At 38.5% G+C, this 22,689-nt stretch overlaps 1 protein-coding gene across 1 annotated transcript in view; it reads left to right on the top strand.

Annotated features, from left to right (window-relative positions):
• Nucleotides 1-18,496, top strand: part of LOC149145759 (acyl-coenzyme A oxidase 4, peroxisomal-like) — a 56,087-nt gene extending 37,591 nt beyond the window's left edge. Inside the window, exons 3-12 of the mRNA XM_089453177.1 lie at nucleotides 15,125-15,202; nucleotides 15,291-15,414; nucleotides 15,576-15,649; nucleotides 15,760-15,819; nucleotides 16,036-16,145; nucleotides 16,428-16,587; nucleotides 16,889-16,965; nucleotides 17,113-17,284; nucleotides 17,390-17,482; nucleotides 17,966-18,496. Coding sequence (XP_089309303.1) covers nucleotides 15,125-15,202; nucleotides 15,291-15,414; nucleotides 15,576-15,649; nucleotides 15,760-15,819; nucleotides 16,036-16,145; nucleotides 16,428-16,587; nucleotides 16,889-16,965; nucleotides 17,113-17,284; nucleotides 17,390-17,482; nucleotides 17,966-18,103 — 1,086 coding nt within the window. The 3' untranslated portion in view covers nucleotides 18,104-18,496. The remainder of the gene's footprint in view (nucleotides 1-15,124; nucleotides 15,203-15,290; nucleotides 15,415-15,575; nucleotides 15,650-15,759; nucleotides 15,820-16,035; nucleotides 16,146-16,427; nucleotides 16,588-16,888; nucleotides 16,966-17,112; nucleotides 17,285-17,389; nucleotides 17,483-17,965) is intronic.
• The last annotated feature ends 4,193 nt before the right edge of the window (nucleotides 18,497-22,689 follow it).

The raw sequence follows: 22,689 nt of genomic DNA, 5'->3' as shown, positions 1-22,689 counted from the left end.
CACACTCATACATGCCATTTTTATTGACAATTTCATTGACTTTGCACATATGTTGAGGAGGTGGTTGAGCTTGCATAGTGTTTGAAAGTTAGTTATGCATATGACTTACCCACTTGCCCATTTTCACATTCATCTAAACATTTTTTAATTCACCCATCTTCTAGGCACACTCTCTTAGGTGGTGCAGTTCCACTAGAAGGTCCAGTTACAACTTTGAAATAACTTTGTTCACACCACGTTTTCACCTTGATGATGGTATTTGACTTGAAATTAGAGCGCCCTTACTATTCTAAGGAGATTCTTCCCATGTTTCAATATTTGCAGGAGTAGGGATCACAAGTATATCATTATTTTATTCTATGGACTTGGTCTCTTGCTATTTTTGGATTGGCAGACCTTCCTTGGTGGACTTGTTGCTATTGAGAGACCATTCATGTTTGAACGGGTTCTCGCTATTCTCAGAGGGCACACTTGTTGAGGCTCTTTCTTAATATCTTGGGAGGTGGTTGCAACCACTTTGCACTACTCCTTAGGTTGCAACTCTTACACATATTTTATCATTATTTGTTGGATGTCTCTCCTAGGCATGCACCCTAGACTATTTGATCCTTTCACGAAGGGATTAAATAATTATTTGATGACTAATTCTAGAACTTTGTAATATTATTTTAATATTTGTTTGAATCATCAATCATGATCACTTGGGTATTATTTTTTTATTTGAGGTGATTGAGCCAAGAATTTTATAAATAAGAGGCTCCTTTCAATTGTAAACGTTGCTATTGAGTGAGTTATGGTAGAACTCTTTCTCTTGGAACATATATTTGGGATTTTTTGCTTTTATGTTGTGTGAGGCCAATTTGTGAGCAGCAAAGGATTGGATCAAGGTCATCAAGTAAGATCTTCTTCAAGGTGCATAGCTGGGTGAGATTTTTTTCTTACCCTTTCTATTTTATTTATTTTACGCTTAGACATTTCTAATCTTGTTGTTTCAAAAAAGTAGTAACTAGGCTATAAACACTTAGGAAAATAAGTTTATTGATTTAATTATGAAATTATCATCTTTAAGATGTTTGCTTGCATAAATTAGACTCAAATTTCCAACCATATTAAAGCTTAGTGACATGCTTTAAGGCAGCCCTTGGATCCTTTAATATAGATTCCATAAAATTGAATGACTCTATTAGCCCAAGGATTGGCTATGCACTAGTTTAACTTTCTCATCCATCCAAAATTAGATTGTTCATCCTACCTTTACTTTATCTAATTTGCTATAAATTGTTTTCATTTGTATTTGAGCATCTCTATCTGTTACTTTTTTAGAAATTTCTCAATTTCTAGCAATTGTAGTAGTCTAGGAAATTAATTTATTGATCTTAAACTAGACTAAATCATCCTTTAGACTTGCTGTGAATTTTATTTAAATTTATGTTTCGAGTTTAGTGCATTTCTGGTGCTTATCTCAGAAATTTATTTTTGCAGCGCTTAGGTCAGAAATTTGTTTTTCCAGCTAGCATTATGACCTAGGACCCTTGGATCTTAACCATAGATTAGGCTATCACCACTTGCTTGCTGGAAATTCAGAATTTAAATTTCTGATTGTTGTTTCATGAAATTTTATCATGTTTTTGTATTTTAAGCAAAATAGCGACTTAAACATTCTGGAAATTACTTGTAATTTTCTTTGTTAAACTAACTGCTATTTCCAACAGTTAATTTATTGTAGAAAATTGAATTTCCAAAATTGCTCGGGGTTTGAAATTTGCATTTCTAGATCACAATTTAGATTCAATTCATAAAGATTGCACTAGGAAATTTCATTTAAAAGTTTCGTTGTTAAATTTCTACATATTGCATCCAAATCTAAATGTAGAAATTTATTTGCAAATTCCATTTTGAGCATTGTACTTTTACTTGTTTACTTTACTTGCTCAACTCGTTTCAAAATTCATTTGTAAATTTGAAACATTTCTTCATCACAAAATCGTTAGACTTCAGTGTTAGCACAAGTCTAAGAACCTTACAGAAACTATCCTACATCAGAGTTGGAACTTGGTTGGAACCTATACAGACACACCTTCACTGGACACACCCCAAGACAGATTCCTAACCAAACTCATTGGTCTACAAATACTTTATTGACATGCTTAAATAAATTGCACTTAGACTTTTCTTAGGGACACCCTCCTTGAGTTGGAGAAGAACCAACCTAAAGAGAGGAAGAGCTACTGTGGTGTTAGTGAGTAACCTTATTGAGTTACACAAATTAACGTCTTATGATTGTCCCTTCACATTTTAGGGGTGCTAGATTTTGTTGTTACATTTCCTACAGCGAAAGGTTCTATGTGTTAAGTAGGTGACTTCATTGAAATGAGGTGGAAATTTCAGATTGGGCAGATTTTTGAAATTTCTACAGTTTACATTTTTTGCATTGCTTCAATAAGGGAGAGAAAGGTTATGATTTATTAGCCTTCTTTGTTACTTCACCGATTTGCACTTAATGATAAAAGTTCTAATCCACAAGGTGCAACCTGAGGGGGAACTACTAGAATGATTACCACTCTCACTAAGCAACCTATCCTCATAATTTTGGTTGGCTCCTCCAACTCAAGGGTGGTATCCCTAGCAATTATTATTTTTAAAGCTATATTCAGTGAAACTAAAAGATTATGTGAAGAGATAACTCCAGCAAAATAATTTTTCTCGTTTTTTTGTAGTCTAATGAGGATGAAGGGTAATGGAAAATAGGGGTCTATTGCCTATCTAAATCTGGGAAAAAAGAAAGAAACTCATGAATGGCTAAGACACATAGACCTGTTATACATGTCACAAGAAGCCTTAGCTGCTTGTTAAATGACAAAGAAATGTACATGGAAGGGTCCTTAAAGTTTCCATATTCAAGCAATGTTATAAGAGTGAGTCCTACAATGAAGTATCAATGCAAACTCTTAACAAGATGATAGATGCAAGACTACACATTAGGAAATATGACATCAAAAGGGATTAAGAGTATAATATTTCTCATATAAAACCCTTCCACCTATGGTAAATGAGCTTTTCATTGTGGATTCTCATAACACAATGTTTCCAAGCAACTCTTAGCATCCTCCAACAACAATTGGCAATAAAATTTGGCTTCACATATGATAAGCAAGAACCCTTGAAATTTCCATTACTCCTCCATGCGAGATATTCAACAAAGCTCAATGAGGAGAGACTCCTCACAAACTAACTGTGACAAATGATTAAGAGAGCAAACCCTTATATTGGTTTGAGCTCCATCGTCATCTATGATAAAATAGCATCCAAGGTCAAAACCCTATATCTAACCTAGGGAGGAGTAAAGAAACCACAATGTCTAACAATTAACCAACAATATATTAAATAAGAAGTGGCAATTAAGCCACACCACATGTAGTATCCAATAAACATTTTCCTTGAAGGTAGGACATCTCAATTAAAAGGGGACGAGAACAAATCAAAGCTCCAATGTCTAGCCTCCAAGGCCTCCAAGTGTAGTGCTCCCATAACAATATCCCCAAACATGCAATGGAACCCTAGATCTAGGGTTTGGATCCTCCTACATCTCCTCCAATGTGGATATGTAGCAATCCAAGGTGAGATGTCCCATCAATAGTGCATAAAATTGTGTGCCATGTGGCATTAAGAGTTAGGGTGTTCTCCACCATGGGCACACATCAATAATAACTTCCCCAAATAGCAAAAGCACTCAAGCAATAAAGGTGAAGCACTCAAAACGAGTGGTCAAAATAGGTTGAGAAATTTTTTGGTGGCAGATTTGAAAATTCCACATCTTTGTCAATATTGGTGAATTGTCTATTATAACCACAATTATGAAATGTTGTAACCATTTTTCTTATGGTGGCATTGATCTGGCAGAAATTTGGGCACTTCGTCAAAAGATAACTCCTCTTGAATCTAGGATGCCCTTCAAATATGCAATGAAATCCTAAATCTAGGGTTTGTAACCTCCTAGATCTCTTCCAATGTGAAATGTCCTCCTCAAGAACATTAAAAAGTGTGTAATGACCAAGTAAAACCCTCTAAGATTGGATGTGTGTCTCTATAAAATATCATAGGTATGAGTGTATGCAACCTTTTTAAGGTGGACATTTCCTCAAAATAGGGCATGGACCGTGTCAACACTCCAAAGATAGCATGAGATATTCAAGAGAAGTGTCCCATCAATAAGGCATGTAAAGTATGTAAAATGGCTTGAAATGGTGGGCGCCCTCTTTATATCAAGTGCCAAGCAATTGGATCGATGAAATAAGGCATAAAATCTATGAAAAACACGTGGAATGTCATTAATGCTCAATTAACTCCATAAAGAAAGGGGGCAGCCCCTCATCAATTAACGAATATAATTATGCCTTGACATGTGTGCAAGATACTCCTCTAAATATGGCATGTATGAACAATGATGCATTAGAAGGTGTGCAAGGTGGCCTTAGAAGGTGGAGCATTGGACAAGTAAGTGCCAATAGGAGTGCAACGAACCACCCAAGCTCAAGGTCCAAGATGTAACAATCTTCCATAAGCATTTCATGATTTGGCTCCATAAAGTAAGGAGTAAATGTGTAATGTGCTAGATCCAAGTCAAGTCATCAACCAATTCATCATGAAGGGGAACGACCTTATCAAAATATGCATAAAATGATGGTAAATGAGTATATGCCTCCATATATGAGCCAAAGAACAAGAGCGCTCCACTCAAGACCATGATCCACCTCATAAATAAACCATCCATGTGTGAAAAACACCTATAAAACCTAGGGCATTAGAGAAATGGGCCTCTAACCATGCTAAAATCCTCTCATCAAATTAATAATCCATATGCAAAAAGTGAGGAGTATGCTGAGCACTCAATGGCATGATGAAGATGCCATTACAATGTTATCTCGGCCCAAAAGTTTTAGGATGTTCTTCCCATAAAGTCACATTTAAAGATGTATCATCAACTATCCAATTATCATAAGGTCTCTATAACCAAGTTTACTATCATGAAGCCCATCAAGGGTAGCCGAAGTGGTTGGAACTCACGGTGATAATGTTGGTGATTTGTTAAATTTGGCAACTAGGGCCAAACTCCACCTTGGACAGCTCATATGATGCAGCTGATATTTTTATTGGATTCCTCTTTCCGAGAGGTGTAGGATTGATCTAAAGATCATCTCATTCTGACATGTACAAATGGAATTATGAATTTATTTTGTTTATGGACAAATTGTCAAGGTCGGCCAACAATCTAATGTAGGCTCAGAAGCCCAACAGTCACATCTATTCATCCTCAACGTTGCATATAAATAGAAGGTGCATTTGCCTCATTTGGACATCAATCATTCACACACATCTCTCTCTTTCATCTGATTGGTTCGTACACTTTTCTAGGCAGCATCTCTCTCCACATGTGCGAAGAAGAAGACAGGGATTTTCTGTTTCAACATTGACTGAATTTCAAGAAGGGTTGACCAGCATTGACCGAGCTGCTATTGATTTGACTGCATTTTTCCTTGGAGAATTTCTGTTTGGGTAGGCCGCATTTTTGGGCACAAAAATCGAGGCAATCCGAGTTGTTTGACCAGCATTGACTGTAGGAGGGTTTGACCGCAGGTTTGACTCTGCGTTGACCAAGTTTGACTAAGTTTTTCAGGACTATTTTGGGCTGATTCGGATGACTGTTGGAGGCCGAGTTGACTGGGTTTGACCAAGCTGTTTTGGAGGATAAATTATGCCCTGTTGACTAGCGTTGACTTTCTGGTTAGGGTTTCTTGTGGCTATTGTTTGACTGGACATTTGATTAGGCAAGTGAATATTGCATATTGTACTCTCTTTGTGCTGAACTTTTGAAGAATAATAAGAAGAATTGATCAAAGGGTTTCCCCACATTGGGATTTGTCCCTGGTTGATGCCATATCTTGTGTCCTCTTGTTTTGGCTTGTCTTCTACTGCTTTTATTTATGTTCTATCTGCATTTACTGTCATGTTAATGTGATTGCTAATCTGGAAATTGACATTGGGCTAGTAAGAAAATTGAAGTAAATTGCTCTTAAGCATAGAACATATCATTGTTACCTAAAATTAACATGGTTCCAAAGTTGAGGTGAAGACAAAGCCCAAGCAAGAGTGAAAAGAGCAATCATTAAGAAGAGTAATCACTGAGATTTGTTGGACAAGGACAAGAGTCAATGGCCTCTGCATCTTACTTCAAGCCTGATGACAAGCTCAATGATAAGTCTGAGTATCATGCATGGAAGATGTCTTTTGATTTGACTTTGGAAGAACAGGATGTTAGGGATTATGTGCCGGGAAAGATTTCTGAGCCTCCTTCAAATGCATCGACTGCCATGAAGACAAAGTACAAGAAGGGTGAAGTCAAAGCAAAGAAGATTATCAGGGATTCTATTAGCAAGCATTTGGTTGCATACATCTCCGATTTGAACACATCTAAGGAAATGTATGACAGGTTGGTTGGCATGTTCAAAGCTAGCAATGCAAACCAAGTTCTCTTTCTCAAGAACAAATTGAAGGACATAAAGAAGGGAAGAGGTGAAGATATGCAATCCTACTTCATGAGGATTAACGAGATCAAAAATGATCTTCTTCCGATTGGAGAAGTTGTTGCTGATAGGGAGCTCACTCTCATTGCCCTTGGAGGATTCCTTCGTGAATGGCATGTGTTCAACACTACTATTCTCAACAACCATAGGATTCCAGGTTTTGAAGAATCGCTGACTAGATGTTCTCAAGAAGAAACAAGGATGATGGGAATGGATATGCTTTCAAATAGGAATGATCCCACTACATTCTCCGCTCATGCTAAAAAGAAGACAATGCAGGTTCAAAGAAGTAATGTCAAGGAAGAGCGGGTTTCAAAAATGGAAGGAAGGGAAGATGCCTCATTTGCAACAAGTTTGACCACTATGCTAGGGAGTGTCCTAATAGAAGGGATACCTCATGATGATGACAACCAACAACAATTTTAGGGGCAACAACTATCAAAGGAATGACAGGTTCAACACCAGAGGAAAAAGGAATGCTCCCATTACTCAACATGGAAAGGGTTGCCCTCCCAAGAGATCAAGAAACTCCAGGTATGATGAATCTAATGTTGTTGATAACAAGCAAAAATAATTTTATCTTATATCTGCCCTCTCTACTGCCTTTCCTCCGGATACTTTGGGAAATTGGTTGATTGATAGTGGTGCCTCAAGGCACTTCACTGGGTATAAGGAAGCTCTTTCAAATTTGATAGAAAATGATAGAAATTTGGAAATTATCCTTGGAGACAATGCCACTTATCCTGTGAAGGGAGTTGGGAATGTTACTCTTCAATTGAATCAAGGTAACACCATTCATCTACAAGAAGTACTATATGTACCCGATCTAAAGAAGAACCTGGTATCTATCTCGGCAATGGAGGACAAAGGATTCAAGGTGGCATTCATTGATGGAAAGGTACGTGTGTGGAATAAAAAATTCAAAGATGCATTTACACTTGGATTCAGAGTTGATAGCTTATATCAAGTTGGAAGAAGTCCATTGGGAGCTATGTCTTGCAACACATCTCTTCAATCTGAATTATGGCACCGGAGGTTTGCTCATCTACATTATAAAGCTCTACCTGATGTGAGGAAGATGGTGACAGGTATGCCCGAATTTAAAGTAGAACATGAAGGTGTTTGTCAGGGGTGTACCGAAGGAAAACATACAAGGGGACCATTCCCCTCAAGTGATAACAAGACCATTGACATATTGCAATTTGTCCATTCTGATCTATCTGGTATGATGCCTGTGAACTCTTTTGGAGGATATTTATCTAGGAAACTGGATTCGTCCTAAACCCCCTGCAAATCCCGAATCCGGCGAATCCGACACGATTCGGTCCGGATTCGTGTCCAAATCACAGGACACGTCGTGTCCGAGGGTGTGTCGCGATTTTCAGGGGCGTGTCGCGATTTTAGGACACGTGTTCGGTTTCCAGGACTCGCTAAGCTCAACGCGGGTATGAAAAGGGCGTGTTTACTCATTAATATTTTCATTTGGTAAGTGATTTGTGCTGTTGCAGCAAGGAGTAGAGCATTTTGGCAGCTTCATAATCAAGTCTAGGCCCTAGTATTGATATGCTATTCATGGTAATGTTAAATTCTTAAAGTAAAAGTGACATTCTCCTTGATCTTCATTTTCATCCTTTTACTTAAATTTTTAACATTACCATGAAATGACTCAGGATGTTTGAGAGTGGTTCCGACCTCATTGGATTTCATATGGAGAAAGTAGAATTTTAGATTTCATTCAAAATCCAGTAGACTTATCAGTTTTTCAGGATTGGGGGATTGCAATGTTTCCATTGAATTTTGTCATGTATTAGGGTATGGAACTCGTATTTAATCAAGAGCACCAAACCAAGAGCTTTTGAATATGTCGCTCCCGCTCCCGTTTTCGCTCTCGCTCCTCGCTTTCGCTCCCGCTCCCCGCTTTCGCTCCCGCTCCCAAGTAACACTGTTCCTGATGATATGGGTCTGGACACCATTGTTGAGTTGGCATTGGCCAACATGGATCTCAATGATCCAGTGCTAGAGCCTGTTAGATTTGATGACTTAGAGGGGTCAGCCTCCATACCAGCAGATGCAAAGGCGACTATGGATACAGGGGAGGAGGAGGATGTAGAGGAGAGCAGTGGGGACCATGATGATGGGGATAGTGATGCTGATTCTGATGCTGATTGATGCCTTGAGGCTTGTATACCTGTAGTTGTTTTATATTTTCTATTTCTATTTGCCATTGGCATTGCACCAACACTACCTATGTAACACATTTTGATTTGATGACTTAATGAGAAAACTACAGTTGTCAGTGTGTTTATCTTACTATCTTGTAGTTGTAAGGTCTTTCAGTTATGAATTATGAATCATGATTTAAATTTTTAATAGATTTATCATTTATGTGACCAGTACCACTGACATTTATTTGAATTTTGTATGTACTATGCATGCTAATAGCTATAGATGAAGATCTATGTTTGAAATCAATAAATTTGTATCATTAATTAAAATTTGTGTAAGAAATATGATAATATCTAATTTTTAATATATATATATATATATATATATATATATTTAAATATATTATATATATATATATATATATATTTTTTTTTAATAAAATAATATATAACGTGTCCTGTTCCGGGGGGTCAGCGTGTCCCGAATCCGACACCACGAATCCCGAATCCTACGTGTCCCGAATCCCCGTGTCAGGTGACTTAGATATTTATATTATGCTATCTCTGTGGATGATTTCTCTCGCAAGACTTGGATTTATTTCTTGAAGAAGAAGGACGAAGTATTCTCATGGTTCCGTTCCTTCAAAGCCTTGGTCAAAAATCAAACTGGGAAGAAGATCAAAATATTGAGGATTGATAATGGAGCTGAATATGAATCAAATGAATTCAATGACTATTGTAGAGAAGCTAGCATTAAGAGGGAGACTACTACCACATATGCTCCTGAGCAAAATGGTGTTGCTGGAAGGAAGAATCATTCTATTATAGAAGCCACTCGTGCCATACTACATGATCAAAGCCTTCTGAAGTTTCTATGGGTCGAAGTTTCAAACACTGTCGTGTATGTTCAAAATAGATGCCCTCATCAAGCGCTGGACTCTAAAACTCCCGAATAAGTTTTCACCGGTAAGAAACCTGATGTTTCTCACTTTAGAATCTTTGGTAGTCCCATATATTTTCATGTGCCGAAAGAAAAGAGAAGCAAATTGGATGCTTTTGGGAAGAAAGGAACATTTGTGGGCTACAGTGAAACTTCTAAGGCATATAGAATCTATGTGCTTGGTCAAAGAGAAGTGCAGATAAGTCATGATGTTACCTTCAATGAGGATGCTGCCCTTTGGAAGATTAGTAACCTTCCTATTCCAAGGAAGGACAAAGAAGCAGATACAGGAAAAGCAGGGAGAACCGCAAGATGAGTCGATGTCCGATGCTAAAGGACCAATGGATCCCATTGATCCACCTCCTCATGAGCCCTCCTCCTCGAAAAGGAGGCCCTCATGGCTTAGAGAAACTCTCGAAGATGCCAAGAGAGATGTTGCACCAAGGGGGACATTTCGTGAAAGCAAGAAGCCAAATAGGTACCAAGGGTACTTCACTGCCATGAGCACCATTGTTCAATCTGAGCCTTGCACATTCGAAGAAGCTGTGAAGCACCAAGTTTGGAAGGATAATATGAACGAAGAGTATGAGTCGATTATGAAGAATGATGTCTGAGATGTGGTCCCTAGACCCAAGGACAAATCCGTTGTCACCTCGAAATGGCTCTACAAGATCAAGCATGGAGCTGATGGAAGCGCTGAAAAGTTCAAGGCTAGATTTGTTGCTCGAGGCTTCTCTCAAAAGGAAGGTGTGGACTATGATGAGATATTTGCACCTGTTGCCCGATATACCACCATCTATTCGATTATAGCCCTTGCTGCCTCGCAAGGATGGAATCTACACCAAATGGATGTCAAGACTGCCTTCTTACATGGTTCAATTAAGGAGGAAGTCTATGTAGAACAACCCAAGGGGTTCGAAGTTCAAGATCGTCAGACACATGTATGCAGGTTGAAGAAAACCCTCTATGGGTTGAAGCAAGCTCCCCGAGCTTGGTATGAGAGGATCAACAACTATCTGATGAAGCTGGGATTTACGAGAAGTGAAGCTGATCCGAACCTTTATTTTAAGGTTGAGAATGATAGACCTCTCATCTTGGTACTTTATGTGGACGATCTCTTTTTGACAGGTGCAAACCCTCTTATTCATCAATGTAAGAGGGAGTTGGCTTCCGAATTCAAGATGAATGACCTAGGAATGATGCATTATTTCCTAGGATTGGAGGTCTGGCAAAAGCCCGGTGAGATTTTCTTTTCTCAAGGAAAATACATTGCGAAGCTACTTGAAAGATTTGGGATGGTGGATTGCAAGTCCGTGACTACTCCAATGGAACTTAACTTCAAGAAGTTATGTGGAAGTGCTATTGGGACTGATTTGGGAAATCCTTCTGAGTATCGTCAACTTGTGGGGGCCTGATGTTCTTGTTGAATTCCCATTCGGACATATGTTTTGTAGTGAATACATCGAGTCAGTTTATGGTCGAGCCTCATCAAATACACTAGATTGCTGCCAAGAATCTCTTGAGATATCTCTGGGGCACAATCACTTATGGACTAAGATACATTGTCGGGAATGTGAGGTTCCATGGTTATTCTGATGCTGACTGGGCTGACAATGTGGTGGATCGAAAGAGCACATCTGGATGTTGCTTCTCTCTAGGTTCTGCTTCGATATCCTGGATTAGCAGGAAGCAGAAGTCGGTTGCTATGAGCATCGCTGAGGCTGAATCAATGTTTTAAAAGTCCGACTCCGACTCCGACTCGGCCGAGGGTCGACTCCGACTCCGACTCCGACTCGGTATCAACTCGGCCGGCTCGATTTCAATGACTCGGTCATTGTAAAAAATACATTAAATATTTATTTTTTATAAAAACACATAATTTTAAAGATTTTCATTCATGTTTCCAAACACACAGCATTAGAATATAGATAGAAGACAACATATGATCAAAGTAGGCTCATGAATATATCCATTATATCAAAATGGTACCCAATGCATTGTCCAATACATACACGATGATGATATAGAGATCAAAACAAAAACACATAACCAAGGAGGCTATAAATGGCCTCTACAACAAAAGTCTGTGACCAGTACTACTGGCTACTGCTAGAGTTGCCAACATCATCTGGCTCAGTGTTACTTGGAAGTTGGGAGCAGGAGCGAAAGTGGGGAGCGAGAGCGAAAACGGGAGCGGGAGCAACATTTTCAGAAGCTCCTGGTTTGGGAGCGAATCCCAGAGGAGTTCGACAACCAATGTCACTAACATCAAGGTACATAGAGGGATTGGTGCTCTTGATTAAATACGAGTTCCATACCCTAATACATGACAAAATTCAATGGAAACATTGCAATCCTCTAATCCTGAAATCCTGAAAAACTGATAAGTCTGCTGGATTTTGAATGAAATCTAAAATTCTACTTTCTCCATATGAAATCCAATGAGGCCGAAACCACTCTCAAACATCCTGAGTCATTTCATGGTAATGTTAAAAATTTAAGTAAAAGGATGAAAATGAAGATTAAGGAGAATGTCACTTTTACTTTAAGAATTTAACATTACCATGAAATTTGAATAGCATATCAATAGTAGAGAGCATTTGAGTGTGTTAAATAGGGTTTGGGAGGGGGAAATGGACCCCAAATAACATTTAACTAATTCATAAAACACATTGGAGTTCAAACCAATCAGCAAACACTTCAAAATTTCATTAAAAAAATGTCAAATCGTTGTTTTGATGGGGTTACAGGCCACTGGTTATGACTCGGCCGAGTCAATACAGAAACGGCCGAGTTGGCCGAGTCAGCCATGACTCGGCCAGTCGAACCGTTCCAAGGGCCGGGTCACAGCAGAGGGTAATGGCTCGGATCAACCCGGCCGTTTCGGTATCGAAACGACCGTTTCTTAAAACAATGGGCTGAATACATTGTTGCTAGTATGGCCTCTTGTGAAGTGTTTTTAGTGCGCTGTTTGGACATGTGCTGGATACCACCGTGATTGATTGCGACAATCAAAGTGGGATTCGTCTTTTTGAGAACCCTGTGTTTCATGACCGCTCCAAGCATATGCATATCAGGTACCACTTTATGCGGGATATGGTACAACGGGGAGCAATAAGGCTCTGTCATATTGGGACTGATGATCAGGTCGCAAATATTCTTATGAAGCGCTTGGGGAAGGTCAAATTCTTAACCTTCCGTGAACAACTTGGAGTCGTGGAGAGACCCTCTTATGAGGGTCCCGTATGAGATGGATATTGAGCTCTGGGAGCTCCGGGGGGCTTGGGGTACTTCTTGGAGCGATGAGTGACCATAGGGTGAGTGGTTCACCTTCCCCTAGTGGTGTGTGATGTACAGGGTGAGTGGTTCACCTTCCCTTGTGATACCCCATGTTGAGATATGCATAGGATGAGTGGTTCACCTTCTCCTATGGCATATGAGTAGGATGAGTGGTTCACCTTCTCTTGCCGATACATCCTACCCATGCAGTCTGGGACTCATGGGAAGTATCTCTCATCTGGCCAATGAGTAGGGAAATGAGGATAGGGACCATAGTACTACCGATGGACGCATTGTGTACTACTGTACTCCCTATGCTAGGATGTTTGATATTGATCTGGGATCAATGGAGACTGACTTCGGGTTAGTGGAGAGTAGTATGATACACTCTCGATTATTGGAGATTGACTTCGGGTTAGTAGAGAATGGTATGATACATTCTCGATCATTTCTTCATTATTTCTTCATGGTTCAGCAGAGCAGAGCAAGGATGATAGGGATTGCACTGATTGTTAGATGGTTTGGTAGGTGGAGTTCTTCTTAGTTGAGAGGGGGTGTTAAATTTGGCAACTAGGGCCCAACTCCACCTTGGACAACTCATATGATGCAGCTGATCATTTCTTCATTATTTCTTCATGGTTCAGCAGAGCACAGCAAGGATGATAGGGATTGCACTGATTGTTAGATGGTTTGGTAGGTGGAGTTCTTCTTAGTTGAGAGGGAGTGTTCAATTTGGCAACTAGGGCCCAACTCCACCTTGGACAATTTGTTGGGAGCTGTAGGATTGATCTAAAGATCATCTCATTCTGACATGAACAAATGGAATTATGAATTTATTTTGTTTATGGACAAATTGTCAAGGTCGTCCAACAATCTAATGTAGGCTTAGAAGCCCGACAATCTCGCCTATTCATCCTCAACATTGCATATAAATAGAAGGTGCATTTGCCTCATTTGGACATCAATCATTCACACACATCTCTCTCTCTCTCATCTGATTGGTTCGTTCACTTTTATGGGCAGCCTCTCTCTCCACACGTGCGAAGAAGAAGACGGGGATTTCTGTTTCAGCATTGACCGAATTTCAAGAAGGGTTGATCAGTGTTGACCGAGCTGCTATTGATTTGACTGCGTTTTTCCTTGGAGAATTTCTGTTTGGGCAGGTCACATTTTTGGGCACAGAAATCGAGGCAATCTGAGCTGTTTGACCAGCATTGACTGCAGGAAGGTTTGACTCTGCGTTGACCAAGTTTGACTGAGTTTTTCGGGACTGTTTTGGGCTGATTCAGATGACTGTTGGAGGCCGAGTTGACTGGGTTTGACCGAGATGTTTTGGAGGATAAATTCTGCCCTGTTGACCAGCATTGATTTTATGGTTAGGGTTTCCTGTGGCTGCTGTTTGACTGGTCAGATTTCACTTTGATTGGGCAAGTGAATATTGCATATTGTACTCTCTCTGTGCTGAACTTTTAAAGAATAATAAGAAGAATTGATCAAAGTTTTTCCCCACATTGGGGATTGTCCCTAGGCGCCACATCTTGTGTCCTCTTGTCTTGGCTTGTCTTCTACTGTTTTTATTTATGTTCTATCTGCATTTACTGTCATGTTAATGTGATTGCTTATCTGGAAATTGATATTGGGCTAACAAGAAAATTGAAGTAAATTGCTCTTAAGCATAGAACATACCATTGTTATCTAAAATTAACACCACCTCAATTCAAATCCTTGATAATCTTGCTTGGTATGGTTTGTGGGCTTCATAGCAGGCCAGGGATTTTCCTTGGCAGTGGCATTATGCGATCCTTGGTGGAAGCAATGATTGTATGTTCTAATAAAGTCTTCTAGCATGAAAGGAAAGCAATAACCATTATAACTAAAATATCAACATCATCAAGATATGCATGACTACACCAATAGCCTCATCGAGTGAAAGCACAACCCCTAGGCCATCAACCTGTAAGCCTGTATATGTGATCAAAGTACGTGCAGTGAAAAAATTCACTAGTGTAGGCCTCATGCAAAATGAGGAGTAACACTACCAAAAAAATTTCTGGCACAGTGAAATGTTTCAATTCCACACAAAAAATATGCATCTATCTAGTTTTTGTCTTGAGCTTCAATATGAACTTGGTTGTTTTAACTATTTTTTTGTTTTCCAGTACTGGGAACGAGCAGAATTTCCATTTGAGATTGTGTCAAAGCTTGCGAACATTAAAGTGGCTGGAGGCACCATTAAGGTCTGAGGCAAGATATAAATGCTCTCTTGTTTAAGTACTTATTATGGTTTTTATATTTAATATAATATAGAGAGTGATTCGTTTGTAGGGATATGGCTGCCCTGGTCTATCTATTCTTGGGAGTGCTCTTGCAATGACTGAACTTGCAAGGGTAGATGCTAGCTGTTCTACATTTATGATGGTGCATACTTGCTTGGCAATGCTTACAATTTGTAAGCTCAAAATTTCAACCTACATTTTCTCTCCTTTGTTTGTCACATTGCATCCACCATAGGAATTTTGTTGTGACATATGGCTGTGCCTTTCATATGATATGTACCATTGTGATTATCCAATACATCTTACCTTATTGTTTGTGGAAACATTTGAACAGCAATGTGTGGAAGTGAGGACCAAAAGAAAAAATACCTACCAGCTTCAGCTCGACTTGATATTATAGCATGTTGGGTTTGTATATCCTCTTCTGTAGTACACGCTATTCATCGTTCACATCAATGTTTTTTACACTTGAGATGTACTGATAAATGTGCCATGTGATGTTTTTTTCATTTTCACAGGCTTTGACTGAACCCAACTATGGCAGTGATGCAAGCTCTTTGAACACAACAGCAACCAAGGTCTGTTGTCATTACAGTGTCATTCAATTTTCCTGTCATAAGGATTTTTCCTCTCATATATCATCTTGACTCTTGGTTAATTGTCGTTTAGAAGAACGAAATTAGTGGCGTAACTCTTGTGTTGGCACACCATCTTTTTTAGAAAATAAGGAAAATAAATTCTAATCAATATCTCATTCATTGATGACGCGATTTTCTGAATAATAATCAAAACAGGTGGAAGGTGGTTGGAAGTTAGATGGCCAAAAACGATGGATCGGAAACAGTACCTTTGCAGACATACTTATAGTTTTTGCCAGGAATACAACCACAAATCAAATCAATGGGTAGGAGAAATAGTAGCAAAGATATGTTGATTTGATTAAAACAAATATTACTTATTTGTTCTGTACCTTACATATCAATTTATATGAACACCGTTGTATGATGAGCCATATTGACTACGGTTTCTGCCTCTGAATACCAATGGCAAAATGAAAGCATTGCAAGAACAACTGCATGAAAAGTACCAAGCTTCATTTTAAGGAAAGGGCTTCACATACGAGAATCATTTTTTATATTCTGTTGAATTGTTTCCTGTATATCTAATTTCCATGCATTTTCTACAGGTTTATTGTGAGAAAGGGTGCTCCTGGGCTGAGGGTAGCAAAAATGGAGAATAAAATTGGGCTGAGGTGTGTTCAGAATGGGGACATTCTTTTGAAAGGTGTTTTTGTTGCTGATGAAGAAAGACTGCCAGATATCAACTCCTTTCAAGACACAAACAGGGTATGTCTCACACAGTTGCCTGGTAATATTTGGATCTCTGAAATTCACTAGAAATCTGGATAAAGGAAGCTGATCTTTGCCAATGTGTTTTATTTTGGTGGATCCATTTGATATAATCACCCTATTGCTTTTTTATAGATTTCTTTCTCTCTGAAGTTAAACGTCTGTAATGCAGTCTAATATCGTAAATTTAATTCCATAATTAAAAGTACTGTTAAATAATTTTACACCATTAACAATAGCTTTAAGTGTGTGTGTGGTTTGAGAATACTACTGAGTTTATGCCTTGATTCTATTTCAGGTTCTTGCTGTATCACGTGTGATGGTTGCTTGGCAGCCCATTGGTATCGCAATGGGTGTCTATGATATGTGTCACAGGTGCAATCTTGGTTTATCTTGGACATTCACCTTTATTACATTTGACCCTTGAGCTTTCACTCAATTTATTGACCCTTAAGTATTGACTCAATTTATTTCCACACAGATTACTTAGGAACACAGCTCCATTTCTATTTCACTGTACAGGTATTTACAGGAAAGAAAGCAGTTTGGAGTGTCATTAAATTCTTTCCAAATCAACCAAGAAAAACTCGTTCGTATGTTGGGTAACATTCAAGCTATGACCTTAATGGGATGGCGACTGTGTAAGTTGTACGATGATGGGAATATGACTCCAGGACACGCCAGCTTAACCAAGGCATGTGAACTTAACTGTGACAATCATTCTATCCAGGATTTGGCTAGAATCAGTTATGTAATAGAGCACTTTTTGAGAGTTCTGACAGGTTTGTGCTATGTATAGGCATGGAATACCTTGAAAGCGAGGGAGGTGGTCTCTTTGGGACGAGAATTGCTTGGTGGCAATGGAATCTTAACTGACTTTCTAGTGGCTAAGGTATGTACTGGCCCCCAGGATATGTATTGATGCTTGAAACCCTTAGCACTGAAGTGTAAGATATACTAACTAGTGCACAAATACGGTTTTCTGAGAAAGTGTATAGAGAAAAAGAGTATCAAGAGGCTGGTATAATGTATTTATAGAGTAAGAGTATCAAGAGGCTGGTATAATGTATTTATAGAGTAAGAGTATCAAGAGGCTGGTATAATGTAGCATATCACTACTTTTGATGAGCATGTTATCTTGATTCTTAAGTAGTACTAAAATGGTGGGAAGTGTATTAGTTGCTTTTTCCCTTGTGGTATAGAGCTTTGAAACGCTGGATTAGCAGTTGTATTCCATTGAAAGAAGACCCGCTCTCCAAATTTTGAATTTTTTTTATGGTTCCGTGCATGGAGAAGATTGGAAATTAAGCTGAAATGTGAAAATTAGCATGAACATTGCTTCCTGTAATGAAATGCATGTTTGGTATTTCTGCAGGCGTTTTGTGATTTAGAACCTATATACTCATATGAAGGAACATATGAAGTCAATTCACTGGTCACTGGGCGAGAAGTTACTGGAATTGCAAGTTTTAAAGCACCGCCTGCTCGTAAACAATTAACTGCAAAGTTATAGTCAGAATTCATCTTCCATGGACAATTCCTTTATCAGTATTGTTGATTATCTAGATGTCGTTACTGATAATGCATAACTTTAGGGTTACAAATGTCAGTTGATAAGGGAAATGCAGCAGCCCTAGAAACAAACAGTAGCAGCAAACAATTCTGTGTCAGTCATTGTAGGAATTTATGATAGAGTGATGCCTAAATAAGAGATCTCCAAAGTGGATTATGTTCTAATAATGTTTGGGCTACAATGCGTGCAAGGTGATGGATGTTTTATCCTAAATTTGATATTTGTCAAATCACCTAGGGCTGTATAATGATGTGGACATAATCTGTGAAATTGGCTAATGGAAACCTGTGCATGGGATCAAAATGGACCCAGAGATCTGCAATAGACATTTAACATCCCTATCCTTTTTCCGACATGGATGTTTGATAATTGAATATTTTATCATGATCCTGTAGAACATTGAAAATATCTCAGCAGAATAGCTGTATGATCTATGTTCTCCGTTTTCATTTTTTTCCGTGTCCATTTTACAGTAGATTGTGTTGCCATCTTGTCCTTCGATTAACATTAAAGAATATTTCTTCATTTGTTTGCCATTTTTTGAAAAGAAATACTGATACATATATGTGTATAACTAAAAGTGATGTGACTGTCATCCCTTAAAAGGTTACGTGCTCAGCTATCTTTACATCAAAATGGCTTTACCTGCCAGTCACTGTAGACATTTGCGATAGCACCAAGTATCACGGAGAACGGCAACCTGCCAATAGGGTTGTAACATAAGCATACCTGTAAGAAGGCCTGTAAGGGTTGTGCAGTCGAAGCCTCTTTAACAAATAAGTGCCTTCAAAAAACATGGCCAACATCTTCTGTATTCTTGAAATAGCTGCAATTTGCATTTGTTAATCCCATTTTACGAAGCCTTCATTTAATTGGGATTGCCATGTAAAGAACTTGGTTTTATTTTACCTCCGGTGGTTGAAACAAATTCAGCAGGCTTATCACACACACCACATTTTTCATCGAATGGAACTTGACTTACTATGGTAGCACTTCACATCCCGTATGAAGAAGTCTTCATTAGGCATCAAGGAGTCTTGCAGGAAGGGTACGATTTAGGAGCTAAGGTTGTGCAGGTTGTGCCCTTGCAGGGGTTCCTATTGATCTATATAGAACCAATGACCTGACTAACAAGTATCATGATTAAAAATAGAGTCTAACAAGGAATCAATGCAAGGCCACCTGAAATAGGGATGTAAAGAAGAACGCTGCCCATAAAAGAAACGAAGGAAAAAAACACCCCACAATTTTTGTTTGAGGAAGAGCCTGCAGTGAAAATGTCTATAGTTCCAATGGATGTTAGGATTTTTTTTTGGTAACACTGAAGAGTAATATTTTATAAATTCTGCACCCGGAACACAGCCAAAAGTCCAGGAGATGGGATGGTACCCAAGATCAAGAACATAACTAGCTGTGTGCAAGTTGTGGAGTAGTTAGATTTAAGTCGTTCAACTAAGGCGACCAACATATGGGATGGTTCCCAAGATCAAGAACATAACTGGCAGGATTTTCTTCCAAAAACCACCCTTGTCACTCAACAATTTAGAAAAACAACCCTGAGTGCATTGATAACATGATACCAAAATGAAGCCCATACCTTAGAAGCGTGAAGGGATGGTTCCCAAGATCAAGAACATAACTAGCAGGATTTTCTTCCCAAAAACGACCCTTGTCACTCAATAATTTAGAAAAACAACCCTGAGTGCATTGATAACATGATACCAAAATGAAGCCCATACCTTAGAAGCGTGAAGAAAATTTCTAACTGGGAGATGTAGGATTAGCCTCTTCTTGTGTGGAAATTGCTTGATTTAATAGCAGGTTGGGGCTGCAATCCTTACTAAATGTGCACCTATTCAACACCAACATATGCAACCAAACCTAAACCCTAAACCTTTGCAACCAATATTCCATGATTGAAAGCCCAACCATTACTCCATCTTCATTCAAGGAACCTCCATCCAAAATTTCCATTCTAACCATAAATTCCATTTCCATTCTAACCATAAATTCTTTAGTACTTGCTTAGTACAAATCACCCTACACTACAAGGATTTGGGGGTGGCATTTATCATGATCTCTCTCAACCACATGGAAGAGGCCCTCTCTCCTGTGTTTATTATAACTGAAACTGTGGAAAGATTTATCTTATAATTCGAATAAAAATAACATTTTATTGTATTGATTTTTACATTAAAAATAGATATTTCAAAATTTAAAAAATGCATCTATTTTCAATCATATATATATAGTGTTGAAAATATCGGTATTGGCAAAATATTCACGAGGGTCCTGAAAACATCTTTTCAGCCATATTAGCGAAAATATCAGCGAACATAAAAAAAAAAACGCATAATATATTCATCTTCTTTTTTTAAAACATATAAAGCAATAACAACATGAAATAAACACATTGGCACATAAATATGAAGAAAACAATTACATATATGATGTAGTGGATGTAAAATAAAAATGATACATCAAATGTGATACCAAATCCTATTGATCCCTGATAATTGTCCAATCAAGTACTCAAATGTCGAGAACCAATACAAAATAACATCACATATATAAAAGTATCTCATCATCATGAATTATATGTAGCAAAACAAATAAAACTAGTAGTTAGCTATCTGAGACTAGTGACCTCTCCTCTTTTTAGGATAAAATAAGATGGACTATTTGCCAGGCTTGCCCCTAGCAGTAGAAGGCCTAGACCTTGCACCTAATGTCAAATAATGACTGATGGGTATGGAGCTGTGCTCTCCTATATCTATAGCAGATGGTGCTGATGCTAATGCTCCCACAGTCTCCTCCTCCTCTTCCCTTGAGTCCTCCTTGTGTTGCTCCTCCCCCAAGTCCTCCTCTTGTTGCTCCTATACTAATGGTTCCTCTAACCATGTAGGTGACTCTTCCAAGATGGGCACCTTAGACTCCACCCTCCATTGAGACTATACATCAATATTGTCCAAATAGATGGCATCTGGATCCATTGATTTTTCTATTTGCTTCACTCAAAGTCGGAGATTGTAATGCACATACAATGAATCATTGAGGCATGAGAACTCCAATTTGTAAGGGTGTAAAAAAAACTAATGAGCTTTGACTCTTGACACTTGAGAGTTATAAATTAAAATTACAATAAATATAATTGCTCAACTGAAGGCTGAAGCTCAAAGTTATACCTTTTGCATCTTTTTGAGCATATTATCTCAAATACACTCCAATTGTGTTGACAGTCTTAAGAGCTATAGGTTTGACTCAGGATTCCTATGGCCAATTTATGCAAATTTGGTGCCCTTGCACCATAGCTTCGCTAGCAAATATTTACAACAAAATAAAGAAATAAAAAAGCTAAAAACTTAAAACATAATTAAACTTTCAAATAAAACATAATTGAATTTTAAAAATATAGAACTATAAATAAGTAAATTCTAAATTGAAAATTCTAATGAGTCATGACTTGTCACTTACTTGGCATGAAGAGGGTCATTTCCCTAATAGCATCATCAAAGCCAAATAGGCCAACACAATCCCGATAAAATTCTATTTCACGATTGATTTTGCTACGAAGCACAGGATCAGGTACCATCGTATGAATACAGGAATGGAGCCCTTCCATCACCTCACCATCAAAATCAAAGCCACATTTGTGTGAATATGTGGGGTTGAGGAAGAGTGTTGCTGCATGAATTGGTCGATGAAGCATCCCTGTTCACCAACTATCATTCACATCCCATAACATCATCTGTCTATTAAGCCCAACAAAACACTTGTCTGCATAATAAGCATGAATGGCCTCCTTGGCCCTATCCACGGTTTCATACAAATAAGCCATTGCAGGATTCCCCCCATCTACCAATCTCAGAACATTTATTATAGGTTCACTAACTAAGCACATTTTTACTCCCTCCCAAAATGTGTCGATGTACACCATTTTTGCAATGACTCTCCCTTCTTGTCTCTTGTTGTATCTACAATCATGCCACTCATAAAAAACAAACATTTGCTTCAACTCAAACTGGCCTTGAAGCAAAGACTGAGGAGTAATAAAGTTGGTGGCAAAATGTGTGATTGCAGGGTGCCACAACTCCTTGTTTCTAGCGTATCTCTTCATGGGGTTAAGAACAAAAGCTTGGTTATATATAAACTTGGGGATGCTCTTAGCCATATCAATCACCTCCTTGACGAAGGAGAGTTTCCCCATTTCCTCAAGCAACAAATCAACATAATGTGCTGCACATGGAGTCTAGAACAATGTGTGGTGCCTCTCCATGAGCATCTTGCCGGCAGACACATAACTAGCTGCATTATCTATTATGACTTGCACCACATTTTGCACACCAATCTCCTGGATGAACCCATTTAACAACTCACATATCAATGTTGCATCTTTTATATGTGCCGATGCATCCACTGATTTAATAAACATGGTACCTCTAGGACAATGTACCAAGAAATTTAGAAGGGTTCTACCCTTCCTATCTGTCAAACTACCAAACATCATTGTACATCTAGACACCTCC

This window comes from Pinus tabuliformis, chromosome X, assembly GCF_031772625.1.
Source record: "Pinus tabuliformis cultivar Carrire ecotype Pingquan chromosome X, CPIR1, whole genome shotgun sequence".
Classification (NCBI taxonomy): domain Eukaryota; kingdom Viridiplantae; phylum Streptophyta; class Pinopsida; order Pinales; family Pinaceae; genus Pinus; species Pinus tabuliformis.
Note: the sequence above shows the minus strand (reverse complement) of the source record. Positions and strands in the feature narration are given on the sequence as shown.